This window comes from Amaranthus tricolor, chromosome 5 (genome assembly GCF_026212465.1).
Source record: "Amaranthus tricolor cultivar Red isolate AtriRed21 chromosome 5, ASM2621246v1, whole genome shotgun sequence".
NCBI lineage: Eukaryota > Viridiplantae > Streptophyta > Magnoliopsida > Caryophyllales > Amaranthaceae > Amaranthus > Amaranthus tricolor.
In genome coordinates, this window is record NC_080051.1 from 10,967,496 (window position 1) to 10,986,663 (window position 19,168).

At 33.9% G+C, this 19,168-nt stretch overlaps 1 protein-coding gene across 1 annotated transcript; it reads right to left on the reverse strand.

The window, feature by feature from the left end:
- Positions 1–302: 302 nt before the first annotated feature.
- On the reverse strand, positions 303–17,407 carry LOC130814218 (ubiquitin C-terminal hydrolase 12-like). The gene is made up of 32 exons (XM_057680298.1): positions 17,167–17,407; positions 16,821–16,884; positions 16,511–16,673; positions 16,258–16,415; positions 15,376–15,641; positions 15,052–15,270; positions 14,875–14,983; positions 14,553–14,668; positions 14,311–14,409; positions 12,558–12,667; positions 11,958–12,032; positions 10,174–10,252; positions 9,953–10,099; positions 9,800–9,880; positions 9,577–9,696; positions 8,518–8,640; positions 8,280–8,357; positions 8,104–8,192; positions 7,862–7,970; positions 7,301–7,369; positions 7,111–7,221; positions 6,503–6,558; positions 6,213–6,390; positions 6,039–6,140; positions 5,882–5,953; positions 5,577–5,642; positions 5,328–5,393; positions 3,758–3,844; positions 3,496–3,612; positions 3,335–3,409; positions 3,149–3,235; positions 303–1,034 (listed from the first exon to the last, which is right to left on the reverse strand). The coding sequence occupies exons 1-32, from the start codon at positions 17,194–17,196 to the stop codon at positions 993–995; spliced, it is 3,363 nt and encodes a 1,120-aa protein (XP_057536281.1). The 5' UTR covers positions 17,197–17,407; the 3' UTR covers positions 303–992.
- Between the last annotated feature and the right edge of the window lie 1,761 nt (positions 17,408–19,168).

The window sequence follows — 19,168 nt, forward strand, 5'->3', positions numbered from 1 at the left end:
ATCACTAATCTTCCTAGGCATAACACCTATGATCCTGTGCATACACAAAGTGAAGTAAAATAAACAGATACTATTAGCCACATCCAAATGATGTAAGTGAAGTAAAAGAGAGCAATGCCCAAAAACAAGTCCTAAGATATCCAAACACAAAGTAAAAAAAAAAAAAGAAAATGCAGTGTAATACAATTCACCTACTGATTCATAAAAAATGGCCAAAGCCAAGAAAATTTCCATTTTTTTCAATTTGCAGTTAAGGAAAAAATTAGTGAGTCATGTGATACTACATTAGATTAGTTTCACAGTACAGTAACTGAACCTTCATAATTTTGAACTTGAAAACAGAGACTCAGATCAACTCAATATAATTGTATTACAAAAAGAACCGGAAATATGAAATTTTAACTGATTATAATTTGTCGAGGCTGTACCTGACAAACTTCTTTTACAAAATTACAAGTAAAAGACAATAACTAAAAAGAGGGGCAGCTGAGTAACAAACAATAATTACCAGTCCAAAAACCCCCATACGCTTACTAAACATGCCTATAAAAGACGTGAGAAAACGAAGAAAAAAAAAATAGTGCGCACCTCAACTATACTCTGTATACATTCCTAAAGCCAAAATCTCGTTTATGTACTGTTTTCTTAAACTTACAACATATACTAGGTACCGATGAACACGTACAGCAATAGAATCCAACATCATAAGAGAAAATTCGGGATTTGAAAAGCTTGACGAGGGTTTTAGTTGTGAACTTGTGGCTGCATCAAGTGTCAAATTATGGGCATCAGAAAATGGATCTTCAACACAAACACTATGAAAAAGAAATATGGATCAGAAAATGCATTCTAGATTTTTGCCCATGTCAATCTGAGTTCTATACTCAAAGAGACATCTGATTTGCTAAGTAGTGACTCTTCTCATATGTATGGAGCCCTTCGAGGTTGCCAGAATCACCCCATGCAATGAAAATTCAATCCCCAAAATAACCCTAATTGTAGATTTTTACAGGCTTCTCATATGTATGGCGATTCTGCAATTTAAAACCAAAACAATAAATAATTAGGCATACTCTACAAGTTGCTCAATAGCATACACTTATCTGAGAGTTGCAAAGTTTAGTAACACCACAATTTGCAGTAACATAACTGTGTTCACAGATCACATATAAATAAATTCAAAACCCACATTTTTGATCCATTTCCTACTCATCATCCTCACTTGAGTTTACTCACATTTGAAATTCAGCAATCTGATTCTAAAACTTCTTGCCAAAATGTGAAATACAATGCAGAATATGGTCCAGGAAAATTCTCATTCAAGAATCCATAATGAGCCCCACGTTATAGCTTGATGCCATGTCAATCCCATGGAAGCATTGATGTTTTTGTAAACTTAATATAAACAAATAAAAAGCACAGAATCATTGCAACACATCGATAATTACCAGATAACAAAAAAGATTACATCATAAATACAAGGGTCAAGTATTTAATACAGCCTTAGGTTGCAGGTGTTTTTTGTGGATGAACTCATAAATATAAGAATGAGCACCATGCCACCATCAATCTTAATGTGCCTATTTTAGAGACTAATGGACATCCCTTCAATACTTCTATACTGACTTATGCTCATCCCTTCAATACTTCTATGCTGTGGAGAAACGATAATTTCAAGGTTACATTTTCAAACCCAAGAAAAAGCTACATATACTCAAGAAGAAGCATTTTTGAAAGACCATCAAGGTAGGATTTGAAGAATACTCAAAGAAACTAAAGAAAGACAAAAAAAAATGAGAAATATAAAAACGAAAAGAAAAACGAAAAAAAAAAAAGAATAGGAAAGTAAAAAGAAAAAGGAGCGGAAAAGAACAAAGAATAGACAAGAGGAAATGAAAAAAAAGGAAAAAAATAACGAAAATAAAAAAAAGGGGAAAAGAAAAGTACTGATTAAAACTTCATAATATAAATGTATAGTTAATGCATGATGAAAGCTATGGGCCTAAAGAGAAAATACATATAAAGACTAGGGGCCCAACAAAACAAAAAGATAAACTATGTCAATCCTACTCTGAATCCCAAAAACCAACCCCTATATACTATCCCTAGCGCAGGCCACAGGATGAGCAACGCAACAGAACGGGTACAGCCACACTAGAACTTCACCATTGGAGGAATGCTCAGAGTTTTACGTTCAATCACTCTCAGCTCAAGCTCAATCTTTACACTTTCATAATGTGTCGGCGCCTTTCTCATTATAGAAATTTATCTCTTTCCATTTTCTGTGAAGCTTGGAAAGCTTTTTATTCTGTAAAAATTCATCTTCATCTTTTTTATAGTTTCATCTTTCTCTTTTCATTAGTTCTATGTCATGTTCTGATATCTATAAAGTACACACCTTCAAAAACAAGATCTAACAAAAAAGATAAATCAAAGAGATAATACATGGGGCTTCAAGATTCAAGCTTTAATGGTTGATTGATTGAACAAACACTTCAAATCATGTATCCCATCAATTTGGGTTGCTTTTAAACCATGAAATGGATTGAACGACCCGGATCGTGTTGCGGGCCAAAGCTTTGATCCTAGTAACCCTGATTCTTCCTTTTGGGATAACATAATCACCTTAACCTTCTTTAATATCTTTACAAAAAACTCTCTTTTTAGTACCATCTGAATTTGCACTTTTCATTGATAAAGAACAAAATGATTTCAGATTGCAAAGCAAATTTTTATTTATTTACTGCTATATTTGTTTGTGTATCCAAGATTTCCTAGTTGTATGAAGATGGATCATCCCCATTTTCATGCTGTGCAGTACTAAAACATCACATCGAACTAATCTATCCGAAATGAATCAAATTGACTTCACACAAATCTATCCTCCCAAACATCTATATGCTAGGCAGAATTCATGCAGGAACAATCAGTGATTTTTTCAACTAGAGAATATTATCAAGTTGGGTTATTCAAATGTGATCACCCCAACCACAAGAAAGCAGTAACAAACAAAAAGAGCCAATAAAAATGCATTTCCAGTTCAACTTCCTTCACAAAACTCAAGACGATAGTCAATATGGTTGAATGAATTCACAGTAAACAATCATTAACACAAGCTGACAAGCGAAGCGGATATAAAAATGTCTACCTGGTTTGCAGTGTACATTCTTTTAGGAGCTGTGTCAGCATGTTCTAATCCAAGATACTGTTCCCAAGCACCATAAACATCTCTTCTCTAAAGCAGCAAAGGATAGGTTCAATACACAATATACTAACTGTGCCATAACAATGCATAACATGTAAAATAGCTTGATGTAATGAAGGTAAAAAAAACCTGAAAACGACTCGAAATAACATCAGTATCCTGGAGGTATTCTGGACGACCTAATGAAAGGAAAGCAAACTTCCACTAGAAAAAAAAAACCAAGATTTAGAATTACATTCAGGCAATATCAACATGAAAAACTAGTACGTAAACAAAATAGATAAGCATACCTTGGAAAATTCTTCATCTGGAACCTGCAATTTCTTCTGTACTCTCACCTTGACCTCAGCTAAGGTTTCTCCCTCATGGATCACCAATAAAAAAGGCTCACCAAAGTTCTGTACTTGCTGCAAGAGGGGAAAACACCTTTCAGATAAATTCCAAGATCCAGCATCAGAAGCACCGAAAATTCATGCCACGGCAGAATATGGTCATTTAGGAAGGAGATTGGGAATTTTTTTATGCTAGAAGTTTCAACTGTAAAATAGATACCATTTGGTTCTGGGCTGTCTCCTTAGTAAAATGGTACACATGAACAAGCCGGTCCTGAGGACCAAGATTCTTCTCCTCTTCAGGAATCTATAACAAAAGAAAATTTTAAAAAAAATAAAGAATTGTCAGAATTAAAATTTTTAACACAATTGAGAAAGCAACAGACGCTTGACAACTCTGAGCTGTGCTTAGACTAAAAATTGTACTCTGGAGTTGCAAAGACACTGGTAGAAACACATTTTGTGCGTATGTCCATGGAGGGAGGGGAGACTTCCACCATGTGTGAAGATATTGTTACACGATTTATTCTTGATGAAAATTATGCAAGATCATCATTACAAATACAACCGGTCTTGTCAAAGAACGTCTTTCTGAGAGTCGACCCTCACAAGCAGCCTAATACTTATGTAAAAAAGAAAAGAAATAAGGCCCCCTACTTCTCAAACAACCCATTTTTATGTAAATAAAATACAAAAACAAATTGCACTCACAAATCATAAAAATAGAAGCTAACTTCCTAAATTATAACCCTCACTGAATTTCACTACATATCAATCCTAATTTTAGGGAGAAAACACAAAAACAAAATATCAGAAATATCATACTTTCAATTGAAAAACTTCCTAAATTAACTCTCACTAGAACACCAACTTTAATACATAAAACACATACTTTGTATAGTTGGGAAAATCCTACTTATTACCAAAAAATATCATGTGTTAAATTTGCACGATAAAATGTAATAATATAAACATTAAAAATTCACTTCAGTTTTAGCACCTACTTTGATACATAAAAACACCTAATATAGTATTTTAAAATACTTACTTTGAACGGTTACAACACCTATTTTAGTACTTCACAAACATATACTTTAAATGGTTAAAACACCTACTTTAGTACTGAAAAATTCTTACTATAAATGAATACATACATTAAATAGATAAAACACATACTTTAGTACTTATAAATACTTACTTTAAATGGTTCACACAGACTTTAATGCTTAAAAATACCTACTAGAAGTCGAGATTTAAATGTGCCGAGCAAATCAGATTTGGCCAATGAAAAACCAAAGAAATACTTACTTGAGAAATAAATGTATACAAACAAAATCAGATTGAGTTGAACGAAAAATCAAGAACGCGAAAAGAAACGGAATTCAATTTGGATAAGAAACACTCTTACAATTGCAAATTAAAGGTTTAGAACTTCAGATTGTTCTAGGTTTAACGGAGAAAGTACTATAAATAAATCCTAGTTGAATGATAACTCAACAAAGTTTGGTTAACGGTTAAAATTGAACTGGGAAAACAAAGAGGGCAGCCATGAATAGTTTGATGGAGAAGGGAAGAAAGAAACTATATGGCGAAATAAATTGAATGGCACTTGTTTTTTTTTGGTTTTTCAAGTTTCAAATTTCATTTTTCGTTCTTTAGATAATTGAGCCGACCTAAAGGGACGCATCTCTCAAAGAGAATGTCTCTTTGGAGAATTGGTGTTACAAAAAAAATTTAGTGATATAAGTAGTTGAAAAAAATGGACGATGTATTATGAGAAAACACTTGACCTCTTCAGCTCGTAATGTCCAGTATTGATCATTTATGTTCTCAATCTTTTCACTGGAAGGGAATATCTGCAAAAACAAATTAAAAATTTTAAAAAGAGGAAGGCTTTAATTCATCACAAACATAATAAAAGTTGTAAAAGCTGCTGATTTCATTTCTTCTGTCAAAAGATTAGGATTAAAGTGACAGCTAGACAGAGTCTGCTCCATTCATCTATATATAGTAAAATAAATCAGATAAGAAAAAGTCACCTTATAGATCTTGTGATAAAATACTTCAAGCAGCCTTAGCTCAGCATCAGGATGTGACAATTCAACCTAACCCAGGAAAAGAAAATGAGTTTAACAAAAAACAATTGGTAAAGGAAACTATGAAACCCACTGAAAATATCAGGACATCAATACCCTTAATACAGTTCTCAGTAATTCTAACATTCACTAATGAAACATTAAGTCAAATATGGAAACAACTTATTAAGAAGAACAAACTAATATAACAAAAAAAAAGCATAATAATTCATGATTGACACACTTTATCAACAACACAAACTCAATACCTTTGTCTTAAGATCATTAAGAACATCCCCCACTGTACTCTGCTTAGGCAACCTGATTGTGTGAATGGTCACCTGGTAACAAAGGAACCCAAAAATACTTGTTAGTTGTCATGCAGGAAAGCAAAAACAAGATGATTATTTTTTTTCCCAAACTCACTTCATCTTTTGTTGAATGATGGAAAGCAACTTTCAATGTTTTCAAGCCTTGCAATTCTGGCAACGGTATATCCAGAACTTCATAGTACAGTATGTCAGAAGTCTGAAAATAAGAATGTTAAAACAATCCCAGGTTGACGCAATAAGAAAAACACACAGAACATATTATCTGTACCTGATTGTAGTGGACTAACATATCTGACAAATGATCCACACCCCGATACTTAATAGGCTGGGGCTTTGGCTGCTGAGAATAGCAGTTGTGAGATGTAAGTCTAAGTTTAGATGGATCATCCAACCCAAGTTGACGAGCCACTCTTTCCACCACATCATCATAAGTATGAAGTCTTGACCTACAGATCATCCAAGAAAGTAATAAAATCACATTATACATTACCCCTCAAAAACAATTGCACAAATAGATATGTTTATCAAACAGAAGTTTGTAAAGGAACGCTAACTCACAACTCCAGGCAAAAATCATCTTCTTTAGGTCTCTCCACTGATCTGAAATGGACAACCTAAGAGAAAACCAGATAGATAAGCCAAAGAAGCAGCTTTCTACAGCACCAGCAAAAGTACTAAATCATCACACACATGGCACTTCAAAGAAACACCCCCATTCATTCAATAATGCCTGCCTCAACTCCGTCCCCCCAACCCCCCCACCCCAATGCAAAGGACCATTTTAAATTCTAGCAATTTCACAAAAACTGACTACCAAAAGGCGTATGCTTTAACTCAATAGGTGGCATAAACAACAAAACTAGAGTTTACAATTTCATTTCAAGTTGTAAATGAACCTATGATACTTGAAAATTATGACTACCTAGGTTCTCAAACATAGATACTTTATAGATATAAGCTACCCGAGACCAAGTCCTCCTATATAGACAAACTAAACCTCTTATATGTGATCTTTCTAGTACACCATATTGGAAATTTCAAGAGTTGTAAAAAATATAAAAAATATAAAAAAATACAAAATAAATAAACCAATATGGATGTGTAAACTTGTAAAGCGGGCAAGTTAAGAACTGAATGTTCCATTAAGATTTGAGAAGAGAGCATACTTGCCGATTATGCACATAGTCCAAGAACGAGGGAACATCTGGATATCGGCATCTTTCAACAGTTTCAGCTGGAAGAACTTTTTGGAAACACACAATATCTCCATCTTCAAGCTGATGAGCTTAAATCTAGATATAAGTAAAGGCAAAAAATAAATTAAACGGAAAGCTAAAAGCATTATACAAAATATACCTGGCTCCCACGAAATGTGAGTTTTCGGTCAATATGTTCACACATAACAGTTGGTTCAAACTTTATTTCCTGAAAAGAATACTAAATTGTTAATGAACTAAAAATAAAACAAAGAAAAAAGCAAGCTTTTTAGGCAACAAAAATCGTATTCACTCGATCTTAACTCTTAGGTCATACGCTAAGCCCATAGCTTAAATTTACAATTAAAAATTTCATAACATCAGATAAATGGCAAATTACAACTGTAATACCCTAGATTTAGCTTGAAAAAGGAGTGATAGACTACTCATATCAACAAGGTGCATCTTCTTTTCTAGGGAGCTCATTTGCTAAGAACTCCACAGTTAAGCGTGCTTGGTGGGGAGCAATCTTAGAATGGGTGACCTCCTGGGAAGTGTTCCCGGGTGTGCGCGAGTGAGGCCAAAGTGCGCTGGAAAGACTTGTGTTGGTTTGTGGGGCCAGTCTACAGTCTCCATGAGTAGTCACTAGCGGTCCGAGGGGCCGGGGTGTTACAACAACAAATGTCAAACTTAAAAAACTCTTTTAATCAACATTTCTCACCTCGTATAATTCAATTTCTTCTTCAGCACCATAGCCAGACATTTCCTTTAACTTTCCAATAATTTCTCCTGGTTTACCATTGGCCTTGACAAAAAGCCTTCCTACAAAACTGAAGTGACGCAAGAAAGAAGGAAAAACATCCGTGTCAAACTAGATTAATATTTGAAATTAGTAAATGAAGGCAAAGTCTGGCAGTTAATCAATACACAGAAACATCTTTTGAAACTGGTATATAAACATACCGGAGCTCCTCTTTCTCAGGATCATAATGCTTAAAGAACAACAGAATCTCATCCTTTGTCTTGTCCGGAGGTGGAATAGGTCGTAAATCCTGTATAGTTCAGTGATTCTCATTATTAACGAAAAAATTCTTCTGCTTCATCCTGTAATTATGTCACTTGCACAACAAAACACTTACTATTCCAAGCTCTACTTCCAAGAACAATTTAAGTTCAGCATTATGAACTTTATTTGACACCTCCCTTAGTTGTCCAACCTACAACAGAAATAGAACAAAGTGATAATTACCACAATGATGACCAATTAAGGATGAAAAACAGATTGAAAGTCAACTTATCAATCATATACAACAGTTTACTATCAAATAGAAAATTTTCAAAGAAGAAATTATATCAATTGCCAAACAGGTAATATACAGATTGGGTTTCTTCCACATGTGTCAACGGCCGATTTGGTCGATACGTATGATTTTGACGCTTTGCCCAAAGCCAAAACCGCTGAAATTGAACAGGGATGCCGAATTCTTTAGCAACCTCCTCCTGAAAAAACAAACCCATAAAACAAATATATAAGTCACTCCAATAAGTTCATTTCACCTAATAAATCATAACTGCTTAGCTAGACTAAGAAGTATAGTTTGAAGCAACAACTTACTTCACTTTACTAAACCAATCATCAATAACTTAATAACCCAAATGCAGCAAATTAGGCACTGGAGTAATGAACCTCCTTAATAATGGAAGGAAGACCAACCCATTGATTGGTAATGATAGGAAACACTTGCTAAAGCAGTCTTTCCTAAGAATTTTTCCTGAAAAAAAGACCAAAAGACGGTCTACAGTCCACACCCCAAGGACAATGCCACAGCCTTAATCTCAACAAGATGGTACCAGTTGTCTTGAACCAAGAATCTATCTACTGTACTTGTAGGAAAACATCCTCTTCCTCATCACTTCTATCTAGTGCTACATGCTCCTCCAAATCTATTATCTTCGTCTCAATCTCGATGCTTCAAGAAGTATTATATTTAAAACCATACCACTAAGCACCCCTTATAATAATCAACTTATCACAAGCAAATAGCAATGGATCCAGAGGCACAGACAGTTGAGCACTTCTTGTACTTAACCAGTCTCATGTCAGGACTGTAGACAATCTATGTAATAAAGAGGTGGATAGAAGAATGTGAATTATGCAAAAGAAAAAAATATAGTTTCTGAACTTTTAAGAGATTCTGATCCCTCCCAATGGCCTTAGAGCCATTATAAAGACTTTGAAATTAATCGGCTACCTCTCTCTCTATTATCTACCTTTAAAAAGTCTCCTCTTCTTCCTCTTTACTGTTTACCTTATCCATGAAATCAGTTCTAAGGATTCAAATAGCAACATCATGTTTAGTGCATTTTAACCTAGTAATAGAATATTTATCTCCATTCAGGTAATTAGAGAATATAGAGCATAAATCAAACCAATACCTTGAAAAGATTAAATGGCATTTGCTTCTGAATACGAAAAGATTTAACTTTGTCATGGTCCACTAGATCAAAAAAGATATCCTTTCCTATCTGTTCAGTTAGGTCATCATCTCGAGCAACCTACAAATAGGAAAACATATAAGAACATACATGATAGAAAGGAAATACATACATGTCCATGCCCAAGAATGCTTCCTCAGAAAAAACACATATAAGTCGTGACCTTTATAATGGTGTAAAGATGTGCCTCTGCCTTTTCCTTCTTTTTATGCTCTTTCTCCTCTTGCTCCCTCTTTAAACGTTCCTGAATAAAGCAAATAAACTATTTCTTGCATCTCTAAAAGAAAAAAATATACAATTGGATTGATGATCTCACCCTGAGATGTTCTGCAACGTCTTTTTCGTCCACATTACACATAATTTTATCTTTGTCACTTTCACGTATATAAACAAGCATATATGCATTTGAATATTTTGTGAATTTGAAGGGAGTGTTGTTGAAACCAGGATTTGGTTGTGGCAACTGTACATAAAACAACGAATGATGTATGAATTCCACAACAAATATTAAATCACAAAATGCCAAACAAAGTATACCTCCTCTTCACCACCATACTGCTCCTCCAGAGCTCTCTTTATATCTTCCTTGGTAACTCGTTCATCATCAAACTTGTACCTGATAAGCATCATTAAGTGTTCAAAAATCATTATCAAATTTAACGAGCACACACAGAGTGTCCACTAATTCACACATCATTAACCACCACAACACAAGCAAAATAACACGAAGTGCCCTACAGTAATTATTTAACTTACTGCTGTCAGTCATGCAAAACCAAGAACACAAAACAAAGGTGCAATATTAGTCGATCAATCAGTATGAAAGTGGAAAAAACAGTAGTAACTAATTATAAATTTGGAAAAGGAGTAGGGGGAGCAACTTGAAGCTTAAATACAAGCCAATATTAATGAAATTTATCTATAAGAGATCGAAGGTCTACCATAGTTTTGAAGCAATAAATTTTATTCAACCATTTTGCTTTCATCATCTTTTCCCTCGGAATGGGCAAAGGGTTGGATCTGAATTCTCGTCCAAAGCAAACTCGTGATAATCAATGGTAAGAAAAAAAAAAGAATCCTTTCAAACTAATGCACATTAGAGAAAGCCTAAAATGATTGTATCAAGATGAAAAGCTAGATGCAACACTGGCTCCCATAGTGTAACAAAAGAATACCCAAAAGGAGATATTATACCATTACTCACAAACAAAAGCACCCAAATGATTACAAAAGAACACCATACCACAAAAACGAGTGTAGATTTTTCCTTTTTAACTCTTACAAATATGATGCCAATCATGGTGTCAAAACTCGGTCGAGTTAACTCGAAACGGCTAAGTTGACACGATTTTCAATTCAACTGTTCCGATATGACGCGATTTCGTGTATAATTGACTATTTTTTATTAATTTAATGTTTTAAATTTTATTATTATATATGTAATATTTCAAAATTAACTAACAATAAACCATTTAAAGAATATATTTTGAATACATAAATAAATTATCCTGTATAATTATCCCGACCCATTCCACGATAACCGAATTTTTTTTGTTCTCATGAGCAGCGACCATGACCATGGTTGCGACCGCGACAACATTTTTCCACCATAATGCCAATTGTAAAGCGGAATTAAATATATCCAAACTTCACAACCAAAACAACATTCCCTACATCATTACTCACAAACAAAAGCACCCAAATGATTACAAAAGAACACCATACCACATAAACTAGTGTAGATTTTCCCTTTTCAACTTTTACAAATATGATCCCAATTGTAAAGCGGAATTAAATATATTCAAACTTCACAACCAAAACAACATTCCCTAAATCATTCCTAATAGAAAGCACCATGTGAGAGGATCAACTAAAATGACCATATGTAGGTCAATTATATCTGATTATTTCAAAAGAATACCTTAGTCTTTAGGCTTAATTAATTGCTCTGTTTCTTATTAGTTGGAACACTTTCCATTTTGAAAAATGTCATACGACTATACGAGTTTAAACATTTTTATTTTAGGTATGTTACCACACATGCTTTTTCCTTTTTTGTCTCTTCCCACTTGGTCTCACACTTTATCTCTATTAAGTCTCTTGCCACTTACCTTACTTGATTCCTTTCTCTTTCTTTCTCAGCATTAGTGCCAAGTGCCAATCCATTGCTGGCAACTAATATGAAACGGAAGTTGTATGTCCCTTCTAAAAGCACAACACGTAATGCATCCTAATATCTGTAATTTTGTATATTACAAAAGACCGATTGCACAAGCACAAGCACACTCTACCACACAATTGGAAAAGATCAAAAGCCATACCATTGATCAGAAAGAGTTGGTCTTATAAATGCGTAGTAATGTCCACCGTGCACTCCACCGCTATGTACCAGAACACTGCAAATAGAATATTTGTAAAGATAACCACAAACAAATCCAAAAAAAATATGTAAAATTAGAAGTGTATCTTCACTTTCCTTATTTAATTTTTTTAATTTTATTTGTTTAATAGAAATGATATTTAATATTACAACAGTAGTAATAAGCATATAAATGAGAAAATGCCAAAACTATGACATAGATATCCAAGAGAGTAAAAACATACTATAACCATCAATGTTACAGCCTATATAATTACATCACAAATCGAACGCATTTCTAATAGACTGGTGTTATTTAAAAATCAACTGAAAAAGCATCAACATTGAAAGATAAGTGAAATACATTACAAGGTCAAATTTTGACCGAATACATGACGCAACATAAATGCCAATGTTATAGGTAATTCCTAGTCCTAATGAAAAGAAAGATATACAGCATTCCGATTATATTCCTAATGCAATATAATACCAGAAATTTCTCCCGGTAGCACACAATACCACAATAGATGAGCATAGGTTTTTTATAAAAAAAAATCCATACCTGTGGAGTGTGTAAAGGTTACGGACACTTCTATCAGCATCAGGAGATAAGTATTTCCCATCATCACGATCGAGATCAAGTTGAAGAGGGAATTCATAACGATCATTTATCTATGATCCCCAACAAAAAACCACATAAGTATGTAATAAATCAATCTTAGTGATCAATAGTGAGCATAGGGCGCAATTTTAAATGTCAACTAATTTGGTGCCAATGAAAACTGCATGATATTCAAGCATCCATATGCCTGCATGCATACACTAGCCCTTAGACAGAAGCTTACATTTAGTACAACAACAATTGTTACCTGAACGCAATTCAGTTTGGTACGTGGCACGGGAACGGAAACGAGTACATGGAACTCGGGAACAAGAAGGTATGAGAAACATAATGTATAAAATGTAAAGTTTATTAATCAAACAAAATTTAAAAGATTTATTAACCAAACGTTTCCGTTTTTAAGCATTTGTCTTAATTCCCTCTTTTATTTTTGAATTTGTAAATGTAGGCCAAAACCTTTTACAGTAATGGTTCAAGGTCTGACAGGACTTTGAGTGATAGAAGATGTGCTTTGTTGGTGATTTGAGGGTGTTTCGAGGTAGTAGAACGCAATTACGTTCCATGTCCTAGGAAACAATCACAACAACAGGATCATTGCAACATACTCCACTGTTGAAACTGCACACCCTTTCTCGTAGTGCATATATGAATTTGTGATTTAAGAAGAAAAAAAAAGTGGATAGAAAAATACAATTGAATGGTTGAGATAAAGAAAGGGATTTAGTTTGTGGATGACATTAAAATATATAGGACCATTGTCATAAAAAGAAAAGGGTGATGACATACTAAAATAAAAAAATAAAAAAAAAAGTGCAATATTCATAGGGACATAGGGAGTACTTCATATGGTAATATTAATGTTACATGGATACGGCTACGAGCATACTTTTTAGAACCACGATTGGGATCATGGGATCATATGATCCTATCCAGCAATCCTAAAATGCCCATGCGATCCCAATCGATCACAGAATCTGGATATGCATACGCTCGAAATTAGAGCATGATTAGTCAAGATTGCTCAAAATCAATGTAAAATCACTTTGGATTGGTCAATTCTACAAAAAACTTGTTTTTTGTTCAGGACCCGGAAACAAGTGCTTGTCACTTATTGGCGGTCCCATGTAACCATGAAAAAAAAAATGATAACGCAAAAAGGAAACTGTAGTGAGGGAAGAGGAGTTCGCGAAACTGCACAGTACTCAAAAACCACTCACCCAACAAAAGGCATAATGGATTATGGAAGCTTACCAACAGACAAAAAAAAAGGACAAAAGAAATGCAATTGTAGCTAGTGTAAAGAAACATCAAAAACATAATAAATAGGAATAAGATACAATGAAATCAAAAGGTTTTGACAATAAATAAAAATTATGGAATTAAAAGCAGCATGCTTCCTTTGCTCGCTTCTTATCAAATTACCCTGGAATTACATTTGAAAGATGCCGGTGACAATTTTCCTTTCAACAAAGACATAGCATCATGTGAAATCACTTCATACAAAACAAAAAATCAGTATGACATGGCAGCACAACCATAGTGATATAGCCATAAAGTCGAATATAGTATTGCGTATGAAAAGCATGAAAAAGTTGTCCAACTTCATTGAACACACAACACTATTCCCAAAAACATGCTATTTTGCATATCAACGTCAAAACAATAGAAAAAAAAAAGAATTGTCATGGCCAACCTTCACCATGGTATCACGCATAAAATCATATTCAAATCGTTTAAGCTGCAATTGAAGAACTGGGGGAAAATCAATGAATAACACACCCTTCCTAGCATCCTGAAATTACCATAGTCAAAAATATAATATCAGTTAAGTTTTACATAGGAGATCCTCGGGACACTAAACTATCAAATGCTTATTGCATGTTGTACACTCTAAAGTGGAATGAATAAGAAATTCTGCAATACCATAGTACTAACCTGTAAACCATATTGTTCAGCGTGATACTTATTATCACCTTCCAATCTTTCAACTTCCACATATTTATCAAAAGAAGCATAAACGTCACGACATCCTTTAACATCAAGTTGAAGATCTGTGACAGATTAGAAAATAAATTAGATCACATAAAGACATACTATTACTTATTATCACCCTCCAATCTTTCAACTTCCACATATTTATCAAAAGAAGCATAAACGTCACGACATCCTTTAACATCAAGTTGAAGATCTGTGACAGATTAGAAAATAAATTAGATCACATAAAGACCTCCAGTCCACAACACTCAGAAAAGCTTACCATAAAAGGACTCTTTCCTTGTCGATTTGTAATTCACATTTACACACTCAATATAATTCATATGATGCCCTTCAAACAGTTGCTGAATAGTCCCCTCAACAACAGTACCCTGCAATCAAGGCGTTCATAAATGTCAAAATCTACAAACAAGCAACAAGAGTCTAGTCAAAACACCACCTTCATTTTGTCTTCAAGCTTTTCGCAAAGGACTCTATTAAGCTCCTGGACATCATGTTGCATGAATGAATCATATGTATCCCATCCAAAAGATTTAGTCAATTCTTTTGTTGCAACGCTGCTATCACTGTACTGAAGTTTGTAGAATAAACTCTGAAGAGCCAAAGGAATGCTTGCGGATGGAATATCATTCTCAGTTGTGGGCATATGATACACAGCCTATAGTCACATGCAAACTACATGTTAGCTCTCCCGTTTTATAAAATAAAAAACATAAATAACTAAATAAATAAGGAATCCCTGAATAAACTAGTTGAAGCTGACCTTCCTAAAATAAGGAATGTGAAATAGTGTCTGAAGCAGTGAATTCATATAGCATGTAGCTCCTTGATTCTTCAATCCAACAAATCCAGTCTCTTTCTTTGAATCATAGGACCAATAGTCCACAATCTTACGAACAACAACCTCAGCCTCCACAACGACGGTATCATTTACAAGATAACCTCTGCTGGGATCATATAACTCACTTAAAGGCATAAATGATGTAAACCCCCAGTCACTTTCCCGAGCATTGAACTGGTGTTGTGTATCTGCAAATTTACACAACGGAAATTTACATGTTATATGAAGTGTCACATTGGTGAGCAAAACGACTTAAACATACAAATAAGAGCAAGATATTTCTACTCCAAGAATTAGAACTTTATTACCATTAGGAAATTGGCCATGCCACTGCTTAATAAATGTAGTCCATAAGTATAAATTAGCATGGGGAGGACAAACTTAAGTGTACTTTCAGTGGATCTTAAAATGTGTAAAAGGGAAACACATTGAGTATCATAATTCATAAGCAGCACTCAAAACCTAAATAACAATGGAGATGCAACACCCAAGCAGACTGCGTCTCCTATTGTTATCCATCTCTAACACTCCGGGTGTAAACATACCTAAAAGAAAAAAGTTTTTTAAAATTATACAAATAAACTATGCCCCACCTCAAATATGCATCTTCAAAAGCAGCCCATATGCCCTTGATTATTAAGTTTACAACAAACGAGTTCTAATCAGGCAATACCTTCAATATCAATCAATAAATTAACAAATCCAATCAGACATCTGAATTGTTGCTTGCAACTTATTATGGCCTTTGTAATCTATAAGAATAAATGCAGATTAAAAGCATAAATCAATTACTGAAATTTATACCTTTTCTCACCGAATACTTGTTATGAATTTGATTGACCACAGCTACGCTGAACTGTGCATACCTACTCCACCCATAAGGCAAAGTCTGAGCATCAGCAACATCAAGATACATCGACAAGTAATCCACATTGTTCCCTTTAGGAAATATAAGTATCCTCCTGCAACAATAATTATATATTTACTAACCAACCACGACATTTTCCATTTCCGCCATTAAGTAAACTACACAACTAACATAAAAAATTCACACTACCATTTAAAACCGCCAACAACAAACACGTCCGAATAATGCTTCTTAGCATTCAACCTCGAGAAATTATCAATTTTCCAAGTAAACCTGGACGAAGATGGATCCTCCACAGGTTGAATCTCAGCATTATTATTATTAGTACTAGCAGATTCGGCTTGCGCAACAACTGAAACACAAAATAATAGAATCCAGGCGAATCAAAAACCCTAATCGATGCCATTAACGTACTCACAAATTAAAATAAACAGATCAAATCAAGAATCAATAATTAACAAAATAAACAACGAAAATGCAACAAATTATCAAATCAAACCTTCCATAGGTTGATGATTATCGGTAATATCAGAATTCGGAACGAGCATCTCATCGTCTTCTTGCTGCAAAACACCAATCCGATCCATATTACGACAATAGTCTAACCAAATTTTTTTAAAAATCACCTATACAACTAATCCAAAGTAATACCACTCCAAATTAAAAAATACTAACAAAATATCACAAAGACAAGCCCTAACAGAATAAAGTTAATTCTCAAAAATCTCGAAAAATAATTCAGAACATTTATGTTCTTCCAAATTCCAAAACTGCATCATTACGGACAAAATAAAAGGTTATATGCAGTTAAATTAAAAATTAAAAAGTTCGAAAATTTTACGCACGGCGATAGGAGCAGGAGTCATGACCGTCATTGGGCTGAGAATAGCAAGAAAGAATGCCTATTTGGAGAAGGTAAATTAATGGCGGAAGGGAAGAGAGGAGAAAGTAATGAATGGAAGAAGGAAAGAAAGTAAAGAAAATGAAGAGAGATCGTGAAGAGAAGACGAAGACGAAGAAGGTGGTGGTGGTGTTCGAGGTTAGAATTTGGAGGAAAAGAAGAAAATGAAAGTGAAAAGTCTTCTTTTCGTTTGTTTTTTTTTTTCTTTTTTTTAATTTGGAGGTTTGGAAAATAATTTTTTTTCTCTAATTTCCAATTGGGTAAACCCAAGGTGTTTAAAAATAAATAACCACCACCTCATATACATGTTAAAATTCAGTTTTTTTTTTAATGTTTTTTAATAAGCTGTTTGTATGGGCTCGTCTCACGGTAGGACAATCTTATTTAAGACTTGTTGATCTTAAATAGGCAAAATTATTAGTCAAATTTATTACAATAATATGCATTAATGTATGGTAATCTTGGCGTGAAAGCTACAATAAAGTTATAAAAAAGTGTATATGAGAAAACTAATTTGAGCGGAAAAATTTTTTTACCAGAGGCTAACACATGTCATTAGGTGGTCTTTGCTTTAGTATATAGAATAGAATGATGATTGTAATAAACTCAATTTTGTAACTTCAATTATTCGATTAATTATCCTTAATCACCGATTAAAATATCTTAATTACCCGATTACAAAAGCCAAAACGTCAAAATCCCTAAAATCTTATTATAGTTTTTCAAATAGCCCAAAAAACTTAATTTTTATTGGAAAAATTACCCTGAATAATACGACTTTTCACTGATTTCCCTACAATAATATGAACTTTCAATTAACCATAAATAATACGAAATTTATGCTTATTTTTCCGTTAGCATATCTGACCGATTTATAACCGGTAGAAAAGGTCAAAAAATGACCGTTGCATCAAAATGTCATCCACTACCTCTGTTTCCTTCACTTTTTGCAGATTTTTTAATGAGCGCCCTGGGATAGCAGCGCGCCAAAACCCACTGAGCCACTTAATAGAATATGAAATTCACCTATAAAGGACTCATTCTAACTCCAATTAAGGCATAATCTAATTCTTAAATAAATAAGGGGGGTGGTCCCCGCCTCCTACTAACACTTTCATTCTCTATAACTATTCTAAGCGCAAGGATTTCATAGTCGACAGCGTTTCGTATAAGGCGTACTCACTAGTATCTCATAGTTTTGATGCAGTGCATATTATTACAATAAACAATAATGTCTTAAATAAAATTGCATATAAGGGTTCGTTACTGCGTGTACGTACCTGTAAGCGTCACTGCACGATCAAGAGTTACAAAATCACCCAACTAAGGCTTTACTTCCTCTTATGAAATGGGCACCTATATAAGTTATGAATAGAACTAATAAGTTCTCTTAACTACTTTGCCATACCAAACTAAATGCCCAAGTAACCACTATCACCCATTCAACATGAGTTTTCGATTACTCTAACACACACACAACTCATTCAATACAAGTCAAAAATCATTAACTCAACACAACATAAGTCTTCCCATCAATTTAAGAGAAAAAGGGATCGTGTGAATCATTCCTATACATTAACCAACTTGAGTTATATCGATCCACGTTACTTTAGGATAACATATCAATTCACACTTAAATCTTGCGATGTTAATGTAGTGCTAATATGACGACAATGACGAATCTTAAGTTTATCACATCGCAATATCATCAATTATATTCTTCAAGGTTAGGAAGAACTATAATCAAGACATCATAACAAGGAACTTTAATAATTCTAAACAAGTTGACACTATGTTCATAGCCTTACTAACATTATGCATTATGACTTCAATAACAACTTAGTAAGGGTACTTGTAATTCACAACAATCAAACCACAACAATGAGCAACTATTATTTCCAATTTAACAACCAAAATCACTTGTATAATCAACTACAATCATCACC